Source organism: Psammomys obesus, unplaced genomic scaffold (assembly GCF_907164565.1).
Source record: "Psammomys obesus unplaced genomic scaffold, mPsaObe1.curated_primary_1811, whole genome shotgun sequence".
In the NCBI taxonomy this organism is placed as follows: domain Eukaryota; kingdom Metazoa; phylum Chordata; class Mammalia; order Rodentia; family Muridae; genus Psammomys; species Psammomys obesus.
Window position 1 is genome coordinate 7,669,664 of NW_026596034.1, and position 24,430 is coordinate 7,694,093.

The 24,430-nt window shown below is 43.4% G+C and overlaps 2 protein-coding genes across 7 annotated transcripts in view; one reads left to right on the plus strand and one right to left on the minus strand.

The window, feature by feature from the left end:
* Rbl2 (RB transcriptional corepressor like 2) overlaps nt 1-10,417 on the plus strand; it is a 51,938-nt gene extending 41,521 nt beyond the window's left edge. For 2 of the 3 annotated variants that reach the window (XM_055620926.1, XM_055620929.1), the window contains 2 exons: nt 308-472; nt 8,820-10,417. In XM_055620926.1, coding sequence (XP_055476901.1) covers nt 308-472; nt 8,820-8,990 — 336 coding nt within the window. In that variant the 3' untranslated portion in view covers nt 8,991-10,417. The remainder of the gene's footprint in view (nt 1-307; nt 473-8,819) is intronic. The other variant, XM_055620927.1, reaches the window with a different exon arrangement.
* Nucleotides 10,418-10,456: 39 nt separating this feature from the next.
* Nucleotides 10,457-20,632, minus strand: Aktip (AKT interacting protein). 4 transcript variants are annotated; one of them, XM_055620931.1, is made up of 10 exons: nt 20,554-20,632; nt 17,745-17,857; nt 16,127-16,332; nt 13,462-13,526; nt 13,272-13,372; nt 12,770-12,858; nt 12,596-12,694; nt 12,388-12,495; nt 11,361-11,421; nt 10,457-11,196 (listed from the first exon to the last, which is right to left on the minus strand). In XM_055620931.1, the coding sequence occupies exons 2-10, from the start codon at nt 17,784-17,786 to the stop codon at nt 11,086-11,088; spliced, it is 882 nt and encodes a 293-aa protein (XP_055476906.1). In that variant the 5' UTR covers nt 17,787-17,857; nt 20,554-20,632; the 3' UTR covers nt 10,457-11,085. The 4 variants fall into 4 exon arrangements, with proteins under 4 accessions (XP_055476906.1, XP_055476907.1, XP_055476905.1 ...); XM_055620932.1 differs by having other exon boundaries at nt 17,745-17,853; nt 20,554-20,624; XM_055620930.1 differs by lacking the exon at nt 20,554-20,632 and adding an exon at nt 20,204-20,406.
* Between the last annotated feature and the right edge of the window lie 3,798 nt (nt 20,633-24,430).

A 24,430-nucleotide genomic window follows, 5' to 3' on the forward strand; every position in this document is an offset into this window, starting at 1 on the left:
TACTTTGTCACCACATATATTAAATGAGAATGGTAGTAATAGTTTATCTGATTGTTGCAGAGGTTCAATGCTGTAATGTGCAGAACTGCTTACCACAGGGACTGGCAGAAGCTAAACATCTGCACATGTTGGATGTTATCTGCATCTCTATTTTCTTTGCTTGTTGCTGATCCATTACTGTTCAGCATTCAAAAGTTTCCGGTTGATTCTGCTCCTCACTCAGTAAAATTGATGGCTTTTAATACAACCTGGCTAGAAAAGTTTTTTTTTTCTCTTCTCTCAGATTTACTTACTTTGTTTTCAACAGATGGACACTCCTCCCCTCTCTCCCTATCCATTTATAAGAACAGGCTCTCCTCGCCGAATACAGCTATCTCAAAATCATCCTATTTACATTTCCCCACATAAAAATGAAGCAATGCTTTCTCCTCGAGAGACTATTTTTTACTACTTCAGCAACAGCCCATCTAAGGTAAGACTACATAAATGGCTTTAGCTAACTCTAAAATGCTTTAGTATTCTAGGAATAGTTTTTGCTCAGCAGAAGCACTTCCTGGAGCAATGGCAACTGCCAAGCAACAGAAGGCAGTAAGTCACAAGGGGAAAAGCCCAGGGTGAACTGGTTTGAGTTTTGAGGACATCAGGGTTGGAAATAAAAGAGGAACTAACTCGATTTTTCTTGCCTCCTTTTCTATCTGTACATTTTAGACACTGGGTTTTCTTCATTAGTAAAACTTTATTTTCCTACTTTTCTTCAGAATAGAAACTTTGGACCCTTAAACTAGTTACCAAGTTCTGTTTCTGCAACAGGCAGTATCTCTGTCTTTTGGACTCTGTTTAAGGGAAAATGGAGAGCTCAGTGTTAGACATAAGCGGTACCATCTGTCTCAGCCTGGGAGTAGAGAAAAGAGGCTTAATGGTGGAGAGCATATAGTTCCTGAGATACGGAAGTGCATCCAAGAAGCAGACAAGAGGAAGAAAGTGATATCCTTAAGGCAAAGGCTATCTCATGGGAGTAATGTAGACAGACTTAGATGGGGACAGAAGGAGTTATGACAAGCCAAATGCCCTCTTGAGTAGCACACATGTGTATGCCCTTTAGACTGGGTTGTGCTTGGGGAACCATGCAGCACAGGGCAGAGTTGGGACTCAGTGTGGCACCCGCATTGATGACATTGGACGTTACACATTGGATTTGGCTTGTTGCGGCTCTTTGGTGACTGAGCCATCTCCCTAGCCCTCTTACCCTTTTGATTTCTTTACCCCTTCACACCATACCTTTTTGGTATATATTTGGTTAAAACTGCAAGTTTTATAGGAAATACTGTCACAATATAAGGGATCTCATCCTACTACAATTGCTGTCAGTCATCTGCTGTCAGTCTGTCTGTAGGTTTCAAAAATAATCCCACTAAGACCATCTGAAATTACATGTAAAAATTTACGTAGCTGTTTCAAATGTGAACACACAGTTTAAAGGATGTCAGTCCTGCTGGATGGTGGTGGCACACACCTTTATTCCTAGCACTCTGAGTTTGAGGCCAGCCTGGGCTACAGAGGGAGTTTCAGGATGACAATCCAAATGTCTAGTAGTTAAGGAATTAAAAAAAAAAAATGTCTGTATGTGGCCCCAAAGGTGCAGTATTAGCACATGATTCTGTGTGGGTAATCTCTGAAGACATGACAGTGAGACTAGTTATAAAAGACTGCCTGTGATTCTACTTAAGTGAGATGCCCCCAATGAGCAGATACTCCGAGGCAGAAGGCAGGTTAGTGGTTGCCTGGGGAAGGAAGCATTTCTGTTAGTGGGAAAGATTTCTTTGAGAGCAATAAGGTTGAATGTGGAAGTTGGTTGTACCACGTGGATAGCACTGGAGTCACACACTTTTTAAATGGTGAAATATACAGTATGTAAATTATAGCTCAGTAAAGCTGTTGTAAAGAAAATGTTCAAAACACCATGCTAGCCAAGTACAAATAGAACGGAGTAGCTATGGAACAGGGAAATTGGACTTCAGAGCAATTAGTATATGACCAAGAGATTTATTTCCTGGGCTGGAAATACAGCTCAGTGATAAAGCATTTGCCTAGCAAGTATGAAGCTCTATGCTGAATTGTGAGAGATGTGAGATAAGAGAGAAAAGAAAGAAAAAATAAATCCATGGTCGAAAATTCAACATAACTGATAGAATAATAAATAGGCAAAGAAAATAAATATATAAAAAGTGGGAGCATGGCATGGATTGAGAAAAAGAAGGGAGAGTCGGATTGGGAAGGGATGAGGAAGGGGCTACAGTTGGGATACAAAGTGAATAAACTGTAATTAATAAAAAATTAATTAAAAAATAACAACAACAAAAAAGATGAGAACATAATCCAACAGCATTAAGTGCATGTGGACATTTTCACAGATGCAGACCACACTCTAGACTGACCCATCTTATCCATGCTAGGCAGCTGCTCATCCACGGAACTACATCCCCACATTTTTAGTAAATTAAAGGATTCAAAGAATGCATTTTTTTTTTTTCTGGCCATAATGGCAATGAACCAGAAACTACTACTAACAAGAATGCTATCTGAAAATCTCCAAGGTTTTGGAAGCTAAATATCAGATTTCTGTGGGTCAAAAAAAGAGATCACAAGAGAAACTGAAAGCATTTTATATTGATGAGCATCTACAATGTTAAAATTCCAGGTGTCTTAGTCACTATTATGTTACTGTGAAGAAGCACCATGACCAAGGCAATTCTTACAAAGGAAAGAATTTAATTGTGGGTCTATTATTATCATGGCAGGGAGCTGGTGTCACATAGGCAGACCTGGTGCTAGTAAAGTACCTGAGAGGTCTACACCTTGATCTGTAGGCAGACTCTGGGTTTGGTATTGGCTTTTGAAACCTTCAGTGACACACTTCCTCCAACAAGGCCACACCTCCAAGTCCTTTCAAATAGTGCCACTCACTGGTGACCAAGCATTGAAACCTATGAGCTTATGGGGACCATTCTCATTCAAACCACCACTGTGGGCTACAGCTGAAATAGTGCTAACAGGTAAATGGTACATCACTCAACATTTCTAAATGCCACACTACCAATACACACTAAAAGTTAGCTTGAGGGTCAAGGAGTAACTCTCATGCCGATAACGTGGTGGTGCAGGAAGAAATGGACAGACTCTGTGACAGAACTACATCACTAAGAAGCAACCTTAGCTGCTCTTCCAGAGCGCCCCAGTTCAGTTCCCAGCACCCACATGATGGCTGACAACTGTCTATAATGGGATCTGATGCCCTCTTCTGTCACACAGGCATACATGGAAAGAGAGCATTCATATGTTTAAAATACATGAATAAATAAATAGTAAATACAATACTGAGCCTCAGGTGCTCCGTATTGATTTTCTTGTTTGCTTTTAGATTTTATGTGTATGAGTATTTTGTGTATATTTATGTATATTCCCCATACATGTGCCTACGGAAGTTTGAGGAGGGCATCAGGTCCCCTAGAATTGGAGGTGAAGATGGTTGTGAGTTACCATGTGGGTGCTGAGAATCAAACCCAGGTCCTCTGTAAGAGTAACAAGTGCTCCTAACCTTGAGCCATCCCTTCAGCTCCTTTATTTGGTTTTGAAATAGGATCTCATGCCATTTTCCTGACTCAGCCTCCTTAAGTGCTGATATTACAAACAGGGTTACCATACCAGTCTTAAATTTTTAGTTTAAAAAACTCCTCAAATAAACTGTAGCTACAGAAAACTTTATTGGTGAATTATACAAGACATTAAAGAAAGAAATAATGTCAGTTCTATATTAAACTCTTCAAAAAATGTAAAGATTTTTTTTTTTTGTAATTTAATAAAAACATCTTTGGAAGAAAGAATTTGATGAAAATTTGGTGATATAACATCATGGCTAACAGTGAGAACCTGAATGCCTCCCTCTGGTATTCACTCTCTCTTCCATTCATGCTTTGCCCATTAGATTTTGCCATATATAAGCAAAATAAAGAATCCATGTATGGATTGTGTATAGAAAAACCACAAAGAAGTATGAAAATTACTTGAAGTAGTAAGACTGGGAAGGTTATACACTTCAGAGGAAAAAATATTTATACTTCTAATGAAAAACAAAAAGTAAAAACATTCTTAAGCAACATAATAGCATTAAATTTTAAATAAAGATGTTTTTAAACTACAAAATCTTGTTGGAAGAAATTAAAGCTTGAGAAAATGGGAAATGTAATATTCTTGAATTAGAAAACAAAGAATCTTTTTTTTTTTCCAATTGATCTATAAATTCAACCTACCCAGTCAAAATCACAGCAGAATTATTTGTCTAACAGAATCAAATGATCCAAAAATTTGCACAAACAGGCAAGGAACTGAATAATACAACTTTGGAAAAGCTGGAGGGCACACCCCATCTCTTTCTCAGGCTTATAGTAATGTTGCTACAAGTGCAAATGAGAGGTCAGTACAACACACTGAAGCAGACCATGTGCACATGGTGAGCTGATTCTTTCACAAAGGTGCCATGGCAGCTTGTGAAAACTCGTGTCAGCTGGTGGTGCCAAACTGAGGCTCAATCTATGTGCTGTAATGATCATAAACTCATATGCATGTCTTGTGCCACATGTAAAGATTAATGCAGCAAAATCACAGCTATAAATATAAAGCCTAAAATTGAAAACTTGTAGAAGAAAACAGTCTTGGTGAGCATGTGTTGTAGACAGATTTCTCAGATATAACATAAAAGTTCCAATCCATAAAATAAGTTGTGATTCATCAAAATCAAGAATTTGTTTTAAAACAGTGTTAGAGGGACTGGGGAGATGGCTCAGATGTTAAGAGCACTGACTGCTCTTCCAGAGGATCTGGGTTCAATTCCCAGCACCAACATGGCAGGTCACAACTGTCTATAACTTCAAGATTTGACAGCCTCACACAGAAATACATGCAGGTAAAACACCAATATACATAAAATTAAAAATAAATCAAGAAACCAGTGTTAGAATGAACAAAGATGCTATGGGTTGGGAAATAAAAAACAAACAAACAAAAACACTGAGACATCCCATTTCTGGTGAAGGATTTACATGTCCACAGGACATAAAGGATGCAAAATCGGGCAACAAACACCAGGTCCACAAGTCCTGGCAATGCTGCGGGGCAACTAGAACCTATACTGCTGGAGGGGCCACATAGTGCGACAGCCATATTGGAACACACTTTGGCAAGTTCTTTTAAAGTTGGGCCTGTAGCTATCATAGTTCTTACATATTTAGTGAAGTGGAAATTTATGTTCATTCATAAACATGAATGTTTACAGTAACTATTCCCAGTCATCAGAAAATTTAAAACAACCAAAATTTCCTTGATCTGATTAATGGATAAAGAAACCTGCATTTCAGTAAATTATTACTTCAATAGTAATTTTTTAAAAACCCAGCAACTCAGGAAGCTGAAGTAGAATGTTAAGTATGAGACCAGGCCAGCCTGGCTATCATGGAAATGTCCTATCCAAACCCCACCAAACTTTAAACCCCAAAGCCTACCAATCACTAAATCAAGCCAGAACTACTGATAAGCTCAATAGCATCACTGGATTCAATGCATTCATTACGTACGTGAAATGCACTAAGATTAGTTGTCTATTTATCACAGCACTCCAGAGAAGACTACCTCTTCACTGAGCAGGAACTCAGTGAGCATCGGGGCTTCATAGAAACATGAGGGAAATTTGGAAAAAGGGAAATGCATTGTTTTTATTAAGGTTATGTAACAGCTGAGACTGTCCTTTGTCCACATATGCACTTGCATGCAGAAACACACATTATTAAGATTTGATGAAGAAAGATTTGTCATTATATCTCAACAGAGACAACTGAAACCACAAAGCAAGCAGTATGGATCTATAGCTCAAATAAATATTCACAGCCCAAAGAGGAAAGAAAACTGTTTATCAGACTGTCCCTGTAAGAGCTTATCCATGGAGTGTTACAGCCTGTTGGACAAATTACAGTATAGCTTATAGTATTAAGAAACTAGGAAAAAATAATAACCAGTGGGGGATTAGCCATGGAAAATATACTCTGAAATACTATGGAGATATTAAAGAGATGAGGTGAAGCTACAAATGCTGACATCCATACACAGAGTCCTAAAATACACCATCTTAAAAAAACATTACTCCCTAATGCATATTTCTAGGAGTAAGAGCAGTCCTAGAAAAAGGGCAGAGGATACACACAAATTAGCCAGATTTTTATAGTGGACTAATAGCAGGTATCCCTAGGGACTGGGTGAAAATAAACAGGTGTGGAATAGGCTGGTGACATGGCTTTAGCAGGAACCGCATGGTGGAAGGAGGCAACTATAGTAATCCACACAGATACTATGAGTAATGAAGAGGCTAAGCATATTCCCTGTGGCATTCTAGGATGAGACTGTGAGGGTCAGAAAGATGATTCAGAGGGTAAAGGCACTTGCCTCACACATTGGTGACCTCAAATCAGTATCAGGACCCCACATAAAAGTAGGAAAGAACTCCATAGTTGTCATCTGACCTATACATGTACAACTTGGTGGCAATTCCCCCTCTGGCAAATGTTAAGATTTGAATGTTTGAACTGTGAAAAAAAATATCAGGTAAGTGAAATATATAGAAAATACCATGTACTGAATGTACATAATAGAATTACCTACAGAACTGTGCTGTGTATTACGGTATCTGTGTACACTGAAGAGTAACCTGATTTATAATTTATTTAATCAACTTACATAGTCAGTGAGCAAGATAATGAATATTGAGATAAACTGGAGACTCAGAGACAGCAAATATGGTCTAGACTTCTTTTAAGAAGGCCAAGCAAGAGGAGAAAGGATCAAAGAAATCTTATGGTAGTTAAACTTTTGAAAATACATTTGCTGTCATAAAAAACATTGATGATTTAATTGAAAATTTCAGAAGTTTATTTCAAAGTAAAGAATTGAAATGATGGACTAGAGTGTAGCTTAGTGGTAGTGTGTACGTGGCATGCAGTAGGCCCTGGTTTAATCCCCAGAACCACAAAAAGTTAAAAAAAAAAAAAAAGTAATGAATTATGTCTAAGATATACTATTCTTTTGTTTCATGTAGCCCAGGCTGGCTTCAGATTTGCTGTGTAGTTGAAGATGGCCTTCAATTTGTAATTCTTCCAATTCCAACTCTGGAGTGCTGTTACTCCAGGTGTACCACTACGCCTTTTATGCAGTGCTGGGAATTAAACATTCTACCAATCGAGCTATAGCCCTAGCCCTAGGATATGCATTTTAAAATCTGGGGGTTGAGAAGTGTCCAGAATTGTCCAAGCAGGGTGATGTGAGGATTTACTATTCCTATTTATCTACCACTCTAAAATTCCTTAAACTATGTGGAAGTTAACATTCTCAATAACTTGTTTGTTCTTTCAAGACAGGGCTTCTCTGTGTACCCCTCACTGTCTTAGAACTTGCTCTGTAGACCAGGCTGGCCTTGAACTCAGAGACCCACCTGCCTCTGCTTCCCAAGTGCTGCCATTAAAGGTATGTGCCACCACTGCCCCCTCAATATCCCTCTGAAATAAGAAATGTGAATAAAAATTCTAGCCAACAAGGCAACCAAAGAAAATGGTGTCTGAGTAGACTTTGGGGCCCTGGGAAACAATGCTGATGACGTATTTCTTTACTGGGCTGCTCACTGAAGCCACCTAATATGAGAAATAATTTTACTAACTTCTTGGTTCTCTCAAGGAAAGCATATAACCAGTGCCTCCAGAAACCACTGACATTAATACCTGTAATGAATGCCTTGAGGAACTAAAGCTTATTTCTCTAGTGAAATTGTGATTGAGAAGGACTGCTCGAAAAAGTGGCTCAGGCATGTTATTCTAGCTACTGGGGACACAGAGGCAGGAAAATCACAAGGTCAAGTTGTCCTGCTTGGACTACAGAGTTCAAAGCTAGTCTGGCTAACTTGGCCAAGACTGTCTGAAAATGGAAAAGAAACTTGCCATAGTGGCTCACACTTTTTATTCCAGCATGCACGAGGCTGCTGTAGGAGTCATGCAGTGACACTGAGGCCAGTCTGGGCTACAGTGACACACTGTCTCAAAACAAGAAAGGGAGGGGAGACTGGCAGCTTGAGACAAGGTCTTGCTATATAACGCCAGCTGACCTGGGCCTCAATGTATAGCTAGGTTGACTTTGAACCTACAGCAATCCTCTTGCCAAGTAGCGAGACCATAGGAGCGGGCCACTGAACTTCCAAGTCACACTGTTTTTTTAGCTTGTATGTGGAACTGTCAAGATGGCTCAGAGGGAGACGGCACTTGCCATAAAAGCCCCACATGAAGAACTGACTCCAGAGTTGTCCTCTGACCCCCACACATAAATGTGCATGCACGCATGCACACACACTCTGAGCTCCATACTGTGCACACATAAGAATCTCAAAGTAGATGTGTGATTAACCATGATACTATAACTGTGATACTATAGGACTATCAATCACAAGTTGCTGAACATGTGTATCACAGATATTTGTACCACAATCACAAGGAAGTTTGTTTAGAATGGAAATGCTCTGCCCCACTCAAAGTCATCAGTGTCCTGGCAGAATCTGCTCAGGGTTTTCTTTCTGTAAAGGTGTTCAAATGCTTAAACTTCTGAATAATTTGAAACTCTTTAACTTAAAACTGAATAATGTGCTTTTTTAAAGACAAAAAAAAACAAAAAACAAAAAACCCAATGTCCTTTATTAGCATGTTAAAGTTTTTATAACTATCTTTTTCCCTCCACAGAGACTGAGAGAAATTAACAGTATGATTCGGACAGGAGAGACTCCAACTAAAAAGAGAGGAATTCTCTTGGAGGATGGAAGTGAATCACCCGCAAAAAGAATTTGCCCAGAAAACCACTGTGCTCTGTTACGTCGTCTCCAAGATGTAGCTAATGACCGAGGTGCACGCTGAGGTCAGTCTCCAGTATGGAAACTGTCTTCGCATGTACTGCTTAGCAGGAGTGCTTAACGCGTGCAGGATTATGGGACCTTGTTCCTTAATCCAGCAACTGATTAGAGCCTGGGAGAAAAGGGAAGCGTCTCTGACTGGTGTGGCAGTACATGCCTGCTAACCCTGCGCCAAGAGGGAGAGGGTAAGAGGACCAGGAGTTTAAGGCCAACCTGAGCTACATGGCAGTCTGAGGCCAACTTGGACTACAAGTAACCCTGACTCAACTTCCACCCAACCCTCCCAAAAGAAAAACCTAGAATGGACATTTTGGTGAGAAATTAGACTTATTCCAGTATCCTTAGGCTACTTTTTAGTCATCCCAGTTGCCTCTCCCCTACTACTTAGTGCTTACCTTCAACACTGCTCAGAATCCAAACCTGGATTTTTTTTTTTTTTTTTAACTCTGGTAAACTTTTACAACCAACTCAGAAAGCAAATCTTTAGAGGCCTTTGTAGGTATGCTCCAGTAGAGGAACTGATTTTAATTCATTCCCGCTTTTATATGGTTAGGTCCAACCATGTGTTTTAGGACGAAAACACCTGAGACGTTTACATTCATGAAGCAACAGATGGGACAGCCCAGACCTGGAAGTCTCCATGCACTTGCCCAAGGCTCCTGCTTGCTTGAAGCACTATCCTTCCCCAGTAGGTATAGTACAGTGAGAAAGTTGTGCAATGTCTGAACCTGTGTAATTGGTGGCACTTTAGGGCCGGAAATGCAAGGCGTTGTGACCCAGCAAATTTTTGCTGTATATTTATGATGGTATGATGGCACTTTCTATGGTGTGGACTTTAGTAGGTACAATACTTCCAGGCTAAACAACAGCCAATATTTTCTTTAATGCTTTTCTCACAGGACTGTTGATATAGCTACATGTTCTGGGCACATGTAAAACTCTCCAGTTTGTGGTAGTGGCATTACATAAAGATCATTTAAAAAGATTTTTAAATCAAGTTGAATTGAGGAAATTTGAAAAATCACTTCCTTTTGGAGGAAGTTATCCAAAGGAAAGTATCTTTGAGGGTTCCTGGAAGTTAAAAAAAAATAGGTTGGAGAATTTAGGTTTTTATTAGTACATAGTACCAGTATACAAATTAGAAAATTATTTAACAGCTGTTGATTATCTACACATCTTTATTAATCATTATTGTCCAGTTGTTTTTAAGTTGGATTAATAATCCTAAGGAGAAAATTCAATTGTAAATTGGATCATTATAAACAGTTACTAGGTAACGTCATACTGCTCTAAAGAAAACTAGCTGAAAACCAACCCCCTGCACTGTCCACTAGAGCAGTGCTGTGCAAAGTACTTATACATCTGCTTGGTACCGCTACTGTAATTTTATATGAAAATATGTGTATTTTTCAATAAAGCACTTATAAATTAGTCTCTGTTTAGTTATATTGAAAAAGAGCATTAGTTTCCTGCATAAATGACAATCATTTATTGGTTTATTTCATCTCTACTAACACATCGGTCATTCACCATTTAAATACCTGACTTCATTAGAAACCGTTTGAACACTTTTTCTTCCTCCTACCATAAAAATACAGTAATTTGCCTTAAAAAAAAAAAAAGAACAAGCATCCTGGTTCTGCCTACTTTCCTAATGCTTCTGAGATAGACATTTACAGCAAGTCAGCAGGCTGAAGCCGGAAAGCCAGTCTTCTACTTGAAAGTGCTGCACTCTGGAGTCTGTGCTCTACACCCTTCTTCATGGCCTAACATATGTACAGCTGAAGCCACCAACTGCAGACTATTCCACTGTACTCATTTCTCTCTGCTCTGTTAGTTTCAGTAAACACAACTTACCTCTACCATATTCAGAAAAATACTCAAGCCTCAAGGTCCCCAATAATTTGGAGTACTGACCTAGATCCAGCCTGACACTTCAGACAGAAGTAACACATTACTCAACAAGGGCTCCATAACCTGCTGTTAGAACCTACGCATACACAACACTGAGCCAGTCACTGTTCACGCGGTTTACTCTTCAGGCAGTCCTTTGCCAGAGTCCAGCAGGAAAGTGCATGGTGCGCCACAGCCACCATCTCTTAGGTTGCTACTGTTTTTTCTTCTTTACTGAAAGGCTGTACTGAGCCAGGCTTTACCCATGACAGGCCAGCAACATGAACACTTTTACTGTGCTGTTCATCAGGCTTCTTCTAGGCATAATCAAAAACAAACATTAAAAAAAAAGGACTGATGAGGAGCAAGTTCAGAATCACACTGACTAGTTTCCCCAAGTGTTAGCTACATGTAACAGTGGCTTCCAGTACAGACAATTAAGAAACCAGGATAGCCATTTCAAAAATAGTTATGTACTTACTTTCTGAGTCAGCATCTTCTCTCTGGCCTCATCATGTACAGAAGGGTTCCATGGAGAAAAGCTTGAAGGGCAGAAAATATTAAAAATAGTTCATGACTTTCTAAATGTGTATAGCATTCATTTTTCAACAAGTAAGACAACTCTAATAAAACTTAAGGAAAAAATATTTTAAGAGTTTCTCTGTAGCCCTGTCTGTACTGGAACTCAACTCTGTAGACCAGGGTGGCCTTTGAACTAGGCCTGCCTCTGCCTCCCGAATGCAGGGACTAAAGGCATGTGCCTCCATCCCACACCCCTGGCTAAAGAGCAATCTTTAATCAGTTGCTAGCATGTACACTGATACTATCTAAAAGTGTTTTTCATCTGATAATTACCTCTTATAAACAAACATTCCTGTAAAAGTCATTACCCAGCCCCGCACCCCCCCCAAAAAAAAAAACATTATTTAAAGATGAAAAAAACAAGGCAGAGTGAAACCAAGTAACTGCTTTGGATTACCAAGGCTAAAGTACAGAGGCCAAGCAGTCTGTCAGTGGAGCCCCAAGCAGCACTACAGTATGCTTCCCAGCGATACCAACGTCCACCCACGCTATAGTGCCCTCCATTCTTTCACGTTCTCTCCATCTAACTGTCAAGGTGGAACGGTGGATCTAGTTCAGTACTTCCAGTATCTTCCTGATGTGTTAGAGGTGAGCAATGATTAATAGCAGAGAGAAGTGAGTTTGGTTTCAGCTCTACGTATGTTTGGCCATGAAGAAGGGTGTAGAGAGCAGATCACATACACTGCTTTCTGAAAACTCCTCACATGGAAAAATGAAAGAGCACTTGTCAGATGCCCAGGAAACCAAAGACACTAAATATCTCGTTACTGACAGTACGAAAGCCACTTTTCAGTTTAAGGCCAAGAACACAAGTGGCATTAAGAGCTGAGCTGCAGGATATGAAAAGGTCCAGGCTAACATTCCATATGTTCCTCTAAAGCTTTATTCTGAGGTAATGTGGAAATAAAAAGTGACAAGCCACTTACCTAATTGCATAGGGGTCTTCTATCTTCGGTTGGTCAAACAAACGAGCAGTACATACTTTAACACTGTCAACCACTTTACTTTTAAAAAGCTGAATGTCCTTTTCATACCTGTGTTAAAAGTTTTTAAAATTTACCAATTTATTTTAAATAACAAATTGATGTTAAATAATAGTAAATAAGTTTATCCTATGTAACAAACGTCACATACAGTACTGCAGCCTCTGGGTTTAGGGGGCTTGTTGTGTCGATCTTGTAGAAGACTCTCCTTGCATACATCAACACCTGCCATATATGATTATGGTTCCGCCTGCAGGGAAACAAGGTGATTGCTGCAGCTTGTTCCTGACGGCTATGCTACTACCAGAAACACTGACACACTAACCTCCACTTTGCGAATGCTCTCTTCACATCCAGTTCACCTGAGGTGGGATCGACTAGCGGGTGAAAGACGGGAATATCAAACAGCAAGCGCTATATAGAGAGAGACACTTCAGTGGGAGTGATGTCATGCTGCTACTCAGATCAGGCCCACAAAGGACCCTTAACTAACCATTTTCCTTTTAAAAAACAAACAAACAAAGAACAGTTTTGCATCGGGGAGATGCTACTTTCCTCCCCTGTGGCATGGCCATCACCCGTCATATGATGATTGGGGCAGGATGGGCTCCAACCTCACCCACACACCCTGAGAGGAAAAAGGGTGAAGCTGCAGGCAGGTAACATGGCCAGAGGTAAAAGTCCCATCCCCGTCAGCTTGGGAGACATACATCTGAGGAGATGGGTCATTACAAGGTTTATGGTCTGGGTAAGAATTAGGAAGTCTGCAAGCCTTGTTCCCCTCAGTGAGCGAGGCTCCGCGTGGGCTCAGCTGTAGACCTACTTACTGGACAGTCGCCATCTGGATAGTTATCAGGAATGTACACCGTAAACTTGAATACGCCATCCTGATACAGCCCGTGTCGTATAAATATTACTCCAAACCACACTGCAGGGGAACACAAACACGCTCAAGTCCCATCTGTGTCAGCAAAGTCCCACCCCATGCCGTAAATGAAGGGAGAATCTACATCTCACCTAATGCAGAGCGGTAAGATGGCTGTACATAGACGCCTGGCAGCTTCTGCTTCACTACCAATGTGCTACAACAAGAGCAGTGTGATAATCAGCTCACAGATGCCAGTGATATCTAAGCCAGGCCACCCACATTTTCTGAGATAAGACGTCACCCATCCAGGGCAGATGGCACCCAAACTACACAAACAAAATCATTCTAGTCTCACACACACCTGAGTGTCTCCTAGATTGCACCCACCTCATACTTCTAAACCAGCCCACAGAGAAACTTGAGTCAATACACGGTCCCAGATTCAGAAAGCCAAACAGCGACAAAAGAATCAAGTCTCTGCAACTCTCAGAAACAGATACATTAGGACATTAAAACTGAGGTAAGTGAGCGACGTGGCAGTCCCCCGCATTTAGTCCCAGCACTCGGGGCACAGAAGGTGGATCTCTCTGAGTCAAGACCACATAGTGAGGCCCTGTCTCAAACAAACAAAAACACCACAATAAAACTGAGATAAACGTATTTGTAAAATGACTGATTTTATCATTATAAGTTAGGGAGCTCAGAGATTCAAGTTTATTTTTTACTATTAAAAACGTGGTGTTTTCCTTTGAGGCTTTAGCATACTACATTTGTACTATGAAATTAAAAGCAAACTGTTGCAGTTGCAATCACAGGTACTAAATAAGAGTTCAGAGCTGCCAAAGGTAAGCTGTCCTTGCAAGCCGCCTCTCTGGGTCACATGGCAAGGCAGACTTTAGGTGTACACGCTGCTTGAAGAGGCGGCCATCACTTGAGCTTCCAAACACCATACATTCAGATTCTTTGGGCCTTGTTAGAGAAGATGCATGCTGACAAGGCAAGACACAATTGTCATGGCAGAAAGATGCTACTGGTCCTTCTGGGACCGACCGAGTTACACACTGGCAGCCATTTCGCTTGGTCCCTGAAGCTGCAGTTATGAGTTACAATCTAACACTGAAAAGGACAGTGCTGACCAAGGCACTCTAAACACATTTACCTGCAAATCCTGAAATGTATGGAGAAATAGTTTATGGAGCTTTTAAAAAGATTTTATTATTTATTTTATTTTTTGAGACAGGATTTCTCTGTGTAGCCCTGGCTGTCTCGGAACTTGCTCTGTAGACCAGGCTGGCCTTGAACTCAAGTATTTGCCTGCCTCAGCCTCCTGAATGCTGGGACTAAAAGCTTGCACCATCACACCTGGCAAGATTTATCTTTATGTGAGCATTTTCCCTACCATGTATGTAAATGTACCATGTGAGTCCCTCATCCCCAAAGAGGCCAGAAAGGGACATCAGATCCTTTGGAACTGTAGTAACAAATGGCTCTAAGCTACCAACCATGTGGGTTCTGGGAACTGAACTCCAGTTCTCTGAAAGTATCAAGTGCTCTTAGCTACTGAGCCATCTCTCCAGCACCTGTTTATTACCTACTAAGTTACTTATGTACCCCCAGGCTGACCTTGAATGCATGATAGATCTTACTGCAACCATTACAGGAAGATCCATTACCTTTGCAAGTCCCTGAGATTTAGTTAACAGAAGCATGGCTAGCAGACAGAGCTACCCACAGAGAAGGCAGTTTGTGTTTAACACACAGCCAACTTTCAGCCACCACAATAGGAGCCTGTCACCTCACTGCTCAGTCTCAAAACACAAGGCGTCCATTATAAAGTTGAAGACCATTGCTACACTACACTGGGGCCTCATTCCCTCTGACCATTACAGCATCAGTACCCTCGGCAGGGTGATCAAGATGCTTTGAAAATAACTGACCTACAAGGAAACTTAAAGATTATAGAAGTTAAGATTCTCCAGGCTTGCTGTCCCTTTGACAAATGGTCCCAAACTTCATGGTCCTTGAATCCCATGTCTGTGTCAAGCAGTGTGCCATCACTACTGGCAGGCTGCAGCACTCAGTCCCTGCTCTTCTTAGCTTCAGTGCAAGGGTAGGCTCAGGAGAACCTCCTGGTAAGGAGCTCTGAGGGTAAGTCTTCTAACAAAAGACCTTCCAACATACAGAACAACAATACAAAATTATAAGTACTCTCCTGAGGGCTGGCCAAGAAGGCTTAGTGAGTAATGTACCTGCCACCAAGTATGACACCTGAGTTCAATCCCTGGGACCCACATGCTAGAAGGAGAAAAGTAACTAAGAGATGTTCTCTGACCCGTGCCATGGATCACCCCACCCTACAACACACACACACACACACACACACACACACACACAAACACACACAAATAAAATGAAATTTAAAGAACAATTTTAAGCACTCTTGAGTTTTCCAAGTCAGTGTTTCTAGTTCCTTCACCTGCTGACAGTAGCTTCCCGATCCTTTCCTACTGGTATTCCTCCTTTCTGTCAGGGTGTTTCCTAAAACGTGAGAGCCAAACTCCCCAGTAGGTGTGCCCACTTGCTAAAGAAACCCCCTCCAGTGAAATGCCTCACAGAAAGGAAGACTGAAATTGAGGTCCCTAATCCACTGTATATTCTCTCAAGTCCCACCTTCCTTCCTGTCCTCCAATGTGGAGCAAGCTGGGGACACACCTGGACTTTAAGATTTATCAGGAGTCTATCAGGAGACATGATTTCAGTCTTGACTCTCGGGCATACCATTCATAACTGACCAGTCACCTGTGAAGGACTCACAATTCTGCAAGAAGCGAATATTCCAAGTAGAAGGGTCCGTAAGAAGCGTGGGTGCCATTTGTTGACTGTGCTGCTGGGGCAGGAGATGTAGGCTTTGTTATGGGCAGAGCATTTTTGGGAATAGAAGGCAGTTGCTTTTTTGGTGCAGTTCGTGGAGGGCTGGTTTTCACATCCCCTGCTAATGTCTTCTCTTCACCTTCAGCTCGCTGTTCAGGAGGAAATTGTGAGAACATTTATGGCAACTCTGAAAACAGAGCACACTGTTACTCCATCCTAGCTTCTACACTAGAGTTACTCTTTACACGGAAATTCTCACGCCATGATTAAGATGCTTTCAAATCCCTTGAGAAGGCAGGTCATAGAAGGAGCAAACAAGGCTGAAGCAGGCCTGAAGCAGTCAGGATCTCATTAGCTGCATCCAGTAAGAATAGTGCAGTCAAGCCTTTCACAAGCAAGTGAAGCACGAAAGCCATTAACAAGATCAGAGATACCTCACATACATGCAGATACCATAGAAAAGTGGGGCTGTGGGGTCAGAATTAGTAGGATGGATAACTGAAATTAGTAGCCCCCTGATGTGGGCACTGGGACAGGAACAAGGAAATGCAGCTATGACCTCACTTGCGTAGGTCTCACTTGATCCTACTATATATATTTCCACACTTGCATCACCAGCACACACTGCTATCCTTAATCGAAGAGCTCAGAATGACCAGAAAACTAGCATCTCACTAGTGCTTCCCAACCCTGACTACAACAAAAGCTATGTAATTTGTTATATAAATAACACTGGATTATGTATATAAAACACTGTATTTGTTATATAAAATACTCTGTATTATGTGCATAGGTAATATACCGTTGACCTACAGGTGGAATGGAGCTTTTAAATTACTGCTTGTATATTTTAAGCTTTCCTAAGAAGAAAATGTCCTTTTTCAAAAGATTCTGTCATTACATTACTTATTTGGGGGTACATGTGTGCCATGACACACATATAGAGGTCAGAGGACAAACTCAGACTTAGCAACCTGTGCCTTTGTCCACTGAACCATTTTGCCAGCCCACATATTTGTGTGATTTGTGTGTAGATACACACACACACACATATATGTATATATAAATAATTTTAAAACTGCATGATGGCTCCCACTTATAATCTCAATACTCAGTAGGCTAAGGCAAGAAGATTGCTGTTTGAGGCAACCTAGACTACAGAACACCAGGCTATCCTGGGTTATAGAGCAATCTCCAAAAAATAAAGACATTTTAAATTATTTCTCCCAACTCTTTGTTGACTTAAATAAAATTTCTGTAAAAACAGAATCCTGAAATTTCATCAGAGAAATGTTCAAAACATGTCACATACAATCTAACTGAATATCTAACAATATACAATCTAACATCATGCATACATACAATCTAACTGAAATAATCTTAGCATAGTGATCATAAGAACTTCTGCTGATGTGAACTCTCAGCCTGAGAAAGTCACCTTAATGGACAAAGTGATTTCTCAAAAATAAAACCAGGTAATGTTCTGCTACAGATTACACGTGGCTTTGAGACAGCCTAAAGCCTCCCTTTCTATCAGAGCTGCTGTGTTGACTATACCTACTTTGCGCACAGAGCCTGTAGACATGCTCCGCAAAGGGTTCATAACGTGCACGCCAAACAAAGAACTTCAGTGCCGTTGTCATCAAACTCTTCTGGCCTCAGCATTCACACTGCCTTGAAACAAATGGGAAAATGCAAACATACCAACACCAACAGTTAAGACAGCCCCTGGCACCCTGGGCACACATCATGCCAAGCAGTCCACAGATGAAGAGGCCTGGGAATGTCATCAGAGAGCTCTAAGAACAATCCTTTCTCCACACCCCTCCACTGCAGGCTCCAGTTCTTACAACCAAAGTGTGTACCATAGCCAGGCATGCCAAGGCCAGTCCTTGGGAGACTGAGGCAGAGGCTGCAGAGTTTGAGGCTTGTTTATATTGCATAGTGATGCCCACTGATACACACAAATGCAAACAAAATCATCATCTGTGTACCAGGTTCCTGGTCAGCATTTAGAATAGTTAAGGACAAGATTCAGCTTTATCTTACAACACAGCCATCGCTCCTATGATCAGTATCTAGGCACCTGACTAATGGGAAAACTATATTCAGCATGCACTCTAACCACCTACGCACAAGCTCTCTCACTGTTCCAAAGTTAAGGTGAGTGACTAGGAATGTCCTGAATGAGTTGACCAAGTAGAAAACTAATAGCCAACAAGATAAGAAAAAACATTCAGCCTACAATAGTGGCACACGCCTTTAAACCCACCAAAGGCAAAAAAGGCAAAGACAGGTAGATCTCTTGAGTTTGAGGCCAGCCTGTTCTACAGAGTGAGTTTCAGGACAGCCAGGCTACACAGAAAACTCCTGTCTCGGGGAAAACAACAACAAGCATGAGAGGCCAAGTAACCTATGTCAGGATTCAGGGGGTAGAGTTCTAGCCCTACTACCCTAAGAAACTGCCCTTTAAAAAAACAAAAAACAGAAACCAAACCAAACATCATCATCAACAATAACAAACAACAACAAACCGGGTCTCACTATGTGGTCCAGATTGGTCAGGAATTCACAACACAGCCCAGGCTGGCCCCAAACGCCCAATCTAATCTTTCTGCCTCTGCCTTAAGTACTCAGAGTATAGGTTCCAGGTATTCCTAGCAAAAGGACTGCTGTTTAAAAATATGGGAATTCTGCAGCATTGGTCACTGAGCAATTGCAAATGTGTAAATTCTGGGAGGGTTCAAAGGAGACAGTTCATGAATCTTATCCTTGAAGCTTCAGGTAGTGGATAAGAAAGCAGGGTTCAAGGATCACAAGGTCAGTGGTCACTTAGTAAATATACAAAGACACAAAGGAAAAAGTAGCCAGTTGAGCTGTAAGACTGTCTCCCAAGGCTCTGCTCTGTTTTCAAGTATGGCTCCTTATCTGAATTGATAGCTGTATCCCTGAAAAGCTAAAGGTAAAAAGGGTCAAAAATTAGCAACATTTTCTCAAATTCCTAAGAAGCAATGCTGTACTCAAATGTCTCTGATGAGCAGTGATTTGTTCACTCTGGAATGCCTACAGCATCTATGGGTGGGTACCAGCTCTACCAACCCAGCCAGTACCTATAACTGCTGTTGTGCTTTCCAGGAGACAGTGTCACCCAGTAATTAAATCAGAGGACAGGGATCCCACTTCTCTCAATAACCTGCTGACTTGCAGCCAGTTGAAAAGACTTTGCAAACCTACTTTTAAAGGTGGCTGACACAACAGGGCATCAAAAATGGGGGAGGGACATGTTCCTGTTTGGTTCAAATGAAAACTACATTGTTTCTTCAGGACTAAGACTCCACTGTCTAGACACACCTGTTTTATCGGGGTTCTCCCGATATGCGGAGATGTGGTGTTTCCTACTTGTAAATAAATATACATTCATTAGGTACCTTTCAAGTCTGTGTCTTTTGCCTTTAAAAATTTAGTACATCGCCCCCCCGTTCCTCCAAAGGTGCCGTAAGCCACCCCATTGCAGAGATATTCTTTAACTTAACGGTTCCAGTGGTAACACAAGCACGAGAAACTGTGGTTCAGAAGCTACAGTTTGCTAGACGAGCAATCCACCACAGGCATAGCATGACATCGTCCAATAGTTCTGACAGATACAAGGAAAACAGGCTCCCAGTCCTTGTTCTCAGAAAACATCCCTTGACTGTAAGAATAAAAAAAATGATTGCGTGCCTTTACACCGCACAACCGAGCGAAGGGGGCATCTTCACCTATACGATGATTGGTACAGCGCAGAGGGCAAATAAGACCTGGCTACCGTCGTTCCTCCTCTGTAACATAGAGCTCACATAGGCACTAATGTATCACCCCAAAGCCGGGTTCACCAAGTCCCACGTTATGAGGCCACCAGAAGGGACCGAGGAAAAGTAAACAGCTCCAGCCTCGGACAGCCGGGCCGGGCAGCTAGCTGGGCCGGGCACCCTCGCCCGGGGCACAAACCCGTCTCGGAGCACGTAGAGAATCTGGACAAACCTGTCCCGAGGTGATGCAAGCCTGGTGCCGGGCCCTAGCCTAGAAGCTAGCTGGAGGCCGGCTGGGCCCGCGAGTCTGCAGCCAAGGGCCTGGGGCTTCGCGACAGCCCCGGACCCAGCGCGGGCCGCCCGAGGGGGCGCCACCGACCCGGCCTCCCTCTTCCTCCCCGGCCTGGGCGGCCGCGCAGCAGGTGCCCGGAGCGCACAGGTGCGGCCCCGCCCCCGTGTCCCCGCGCGGCCGCCGTCGCCCTAGTCCCCAGCGCCCCGCAGAGAAGTGAACGCCGGGCCGCGCACCCCAACTCCTCAGCCCTGACGGCTCTGTAGCCACCGGCCGAGAGGCGGGACGCTTACCTGGACGCCCTCGCTGCGGAGCTCTGGCGGCCGAGCGCCACCGCGGGCCGACAGCATCTCCGGCCGTAGCGCAGCCCGGCCCCTGCCGCTCCTCTCCCGCAGTGCCCCGCCCCGACCTGCCCTCAACGGGACACGCCCTGGACACGCCCCTAGCCTGGGCGCTTCCGCTCCGACTCCAGTGACGAGTGGCTCTCTCGCCGTCCATCAAGGACGTGCTTCCGGGAGGTCCTGCGGGTCGGCGCTCCATCCTGCCAATCAAATCAGCGCCCCTCGGGTGGGGCCGCGCTCGTCCCTCCCTTTACGTAACTGCGCCCTGGGCGAGCTGTCAATCAAAGAAGCTTCAACCCCTGGGGAGACTGGGGCGGAAACAAACAGGCACCCACCCATTGGACGTGGCATGTGCCAGTCACCATGGAGACTCGCCCAGAGGTTTATGCGCCAACTACTGGATCTTGTCTCTGGCAGTGATTGCTGCTAGCTCCAGTCTCCGCAGGGCGCTGCCTGACTGACCGTGCAAGTTGGGGACTCTAAGCCTGTAGCTGGAATGAGAGGGCTGTCAGCTCCCTGGAGGGACAGATGTAGAAGAAAGCGGACCTAGTAAAGTTGATGTTACAGGATTCATTAATAAATTTACTTAGAAGACAATAAGTCACACAGAGTAGAGTTTAGCTAAGGTAGAGCTTCTTCTAAAATAACTGCAAGATAATGTAGTATACTAATCAGGCTTGTTAGAAATAACTCTATAAATGTTTGTTCCTGAGGCGTGATCTGCAGTTAGACTCCATTCCCATAACCCAAAGAGACAACGCTGACCTGCAATCAGACATTGATGTTTGCCATATCAGAGAGGGTGTCTCTAACAAGCAGGTCAAGCGAGGCAGAGCAGGGAGACAAACATCCTTAAGTCCTGGCCTGACATAAAGCCTGTTTTCTTCTGGAGAAAAGCGTAACTTTTTCAGATAGGCAAGATGGCCCTGGGTAACAACTATAAGAAAAGAGAACAACACTGATGTACTTAACAATAATTCTGGTCAGGCAGTAGCGGCACAGGACTTTGATCCCAGCACTCAGGAGGCAGGGGCAGGTGGATCTTCCAGGACAGCCAGGGCTGCACAGAGGAGCATGTTCACCTCGACTCCTTTTAGCCACAGTAAACCATCTCCTCCACCATACCAGAAACAGTGATGTCTTTTTCCTTTTAATGTCTTTTTTTCATTCAGGAGGCAGGTTCCTCTTTGGGCATTAGCCAGAGCCGGAAGCACACTATTACTGAACAGATTTTCTGTGTTTTTCTAGGGTATACAGAGTGGATTTCCACTGGAGAGCATATTTCTCTGCTTCAGGCCCTGCCGCCATTCCTGCAGCTCCGCTCTAGCTAGCAACAGGAGCCTCTTCACCAGCCTGTCAGGGCAACTTGGGAAACGAGGAAACTGCAATGTCACAGAGGTCTCCCACACAGAAGCCAGAGGCCCTCTCTTGTGGCAATGTGTAGCCCACCCCTGTGGTAGCTCTCACTTTAACCTGAACACACTTGTGACCTTTTCCTGCTCAAATGCCTGCCACTGGGAACATTTCATGCTCAATAAAACCCAAACTGCCCTGGCTTTCAAGACTCCCTTTTCCAGCCTCCCTCTTTCTGGTCCAGCCCAGTTCTGTGACAGCTGCCATTGGCCTTAACGACTCCAAGCCATCTAGTGGGACAGCTCTCTGATCCACAAAGCACTGAACAATCCTGGCTACCCCACATTCCTAGACACAACGCTGGATCTTCTTCTATCACCCCACTGGGTGCCTCACACTTGGGAGAGGACTTCTCTGAGTAGTTTCCTTCTTCCACTTTGGTTGCCTCTGAAATTCTCATAAGTGATTTACTAAGTGGCAGGAAGCCAAGCTCCTGATGGTGATTCCAAAGACTGGTTCTGAAATCCAACTTCCTTCCCAAGCTGAAAACAGCCCTGGGCGGCTTCTTCTAGGCCAGTTTGGATACATTCAGGCATGTTCCAGCCCCATTAATACTGGTCTTAAAATAAGAGGAAGGAGAGCTAGAAGTCCTTCCCTCCGGCCACAGAAAATTTCCTTTCCAATGTCTTTGGCCCCATTTCCCCCAGGGTCGCCATCCTCTGCTGAGGCTGCCTCTCATTTCTGGCTCCTCCAGTTCACTGTTCAGTGACTCACAAACATTCCGAGGGGGAGATCTCTCCGCTGGGTTTGTTTCACACAAGCACCCACCGGCCCACCTCACATTGGATACCCAGCCAGGTGATTCCAGGGCCGGGGTGCTTATTCCTGCTTTAGCCAAACAACCCCTACCTCCCCATCCTTCACACAGCAAGGGTTTTTCTCACGTTCTGAGGTGGGCACGCAGGAGTGGCACTGCGCTTTTCTTGGTGTGGCTGTTGGTGAAATGGCTGCATCCAGGAGGCTCCCAAAGTCTAGGCAGGGACTAAGCTAACACAGTTACGGGCACAGTCATTTACCTTGTTTCCCTGGACTTTAGGGAGAAGAGACGCACATGCCATTGGAGTTCAGAACATATCACTTTCTGTAGAGAGCAGATGAAGGGGCACCGGAGGCCAGCAGGACACAATGGCGTGAGTTTAATGACAGAGATGGAGGACTGAATGAGTTCCAGAGTAAGTAAGGAAAAGGGAGCCATGGAGTAGGCATAGGAGCTACAGAAGGAGGCTGCATGGGGTGATGGCGAGGATGTTTGGGCTGAGTTACTGGCCGGCTGGTCAGAGCACTCAGAGAAATGAGAAATGGAGCGGGTTTGATGGGGAGGCTGGGGGGAGGGGTTAGAAGTTTGGGGGCGGGGTGGAAAAGCAATGAAGTTATCATTTACTCCTTTGTTGCCTTTGTTGAGGAGCTCAGGCCTTTTGAAATTTCCAATTGGTTTCCTACTAGGAAAAGCTCAGAGTTTTTGTGGGGGTTGAGTCTGGCCCAGCTGTCCCCAGGCTCGGCACAGAGCGCTCTTCTCATACCTGGAGGGACTCTGCCAACCACAGGACGGGGCATTGCACTCCATTCTCCCTTCCCTCCCGGCACAGTTTGTTGCAGTGTGGTGTGCTGTTCTTCCGGAGATGCCATGACCGGTGTCCAACTCTCACGTTACTCAGAAAGCTCTGTGAGAGAGGAAGCATGACCGCTGGGCTCTCTGTTGTTTTCTCACACCCGGCCTTGAGCCAGGATGGAGTAGGGATGCAAAGACTGCAAAAAGGGGGGAAACGCGACGGAAGTATGTTTGTACACTCCTCCCTGCACCAAAAGTGGCTTGAAACGGTTTGTCCTTCTGAAAGTCAGGAGGAAATTGATTTCCAATGAGACTGTGTCCAGAGATGAGGCACCCTTCAGAGGGGAGTGCAGTTCTTATGAGACTCCATCTGTCACTGTGATGGCGGCTTGTGGTTGTCAGCAGAGGACCCTCGGTCAGGGGATTTGAAGCAGGAAGACCCTCCCTAAGTCTGGGTCACATTTTTTCAGAGACAAGGGCATGGAAGATGAAAACTGCTTTTTGCCTGCTCCCCCTCGCTCTTGGTGGCAAGCCAGCCTTGCTTTCCTCCAGTACAACAGAGCCAGATTGGGTCTGCTGAGACACACAGCCTCCCTCGTGGGCTGAACAACCACTGGATTCAGATAGTTAGGTGAATATACATACATACATACATACATACATACATACATACATACATACATACATATGTGTGTGTATTTACCTATATGTATTTATGTAATATATAAACTATATTTACAAATATACACACATATGTATATATTGCTGGGAATGTACACACACATATATGAATATATATTCATCCTATCAGTTCTGTTCCCTTACAGTCACCACAATGATGTATTGTTACAAAGTGTGGCTGGCCAC

What these genes read in the sequence shown, in the direction of transcription:
- Aktip (XM_055620931.1), bottom strand. Translation starts at nt 17,786, where the DNA reads ATGAACCCTTTGCGGAGCATGTCTACAGGCTCTGTGCGCAAA. An exon ending in AGAGCATTCGCAAAGTGGAG is followed by an intron (nt 12,695 to 12,769) that starts GTTAGTGTGTCA and finishes GTTTCCCTGCAG; the next exon opens with GCGGAACCATAATCATATAT. An exon ending in GAAGACCCCTATGCAATTAG is followed by an intron (nt 11,422 to 12,387) that starts GTAAGTGGCTTG and finishes CTGCCCTTCAAG; the next exon opens with CTTTTCTCCATGGAACCCTT.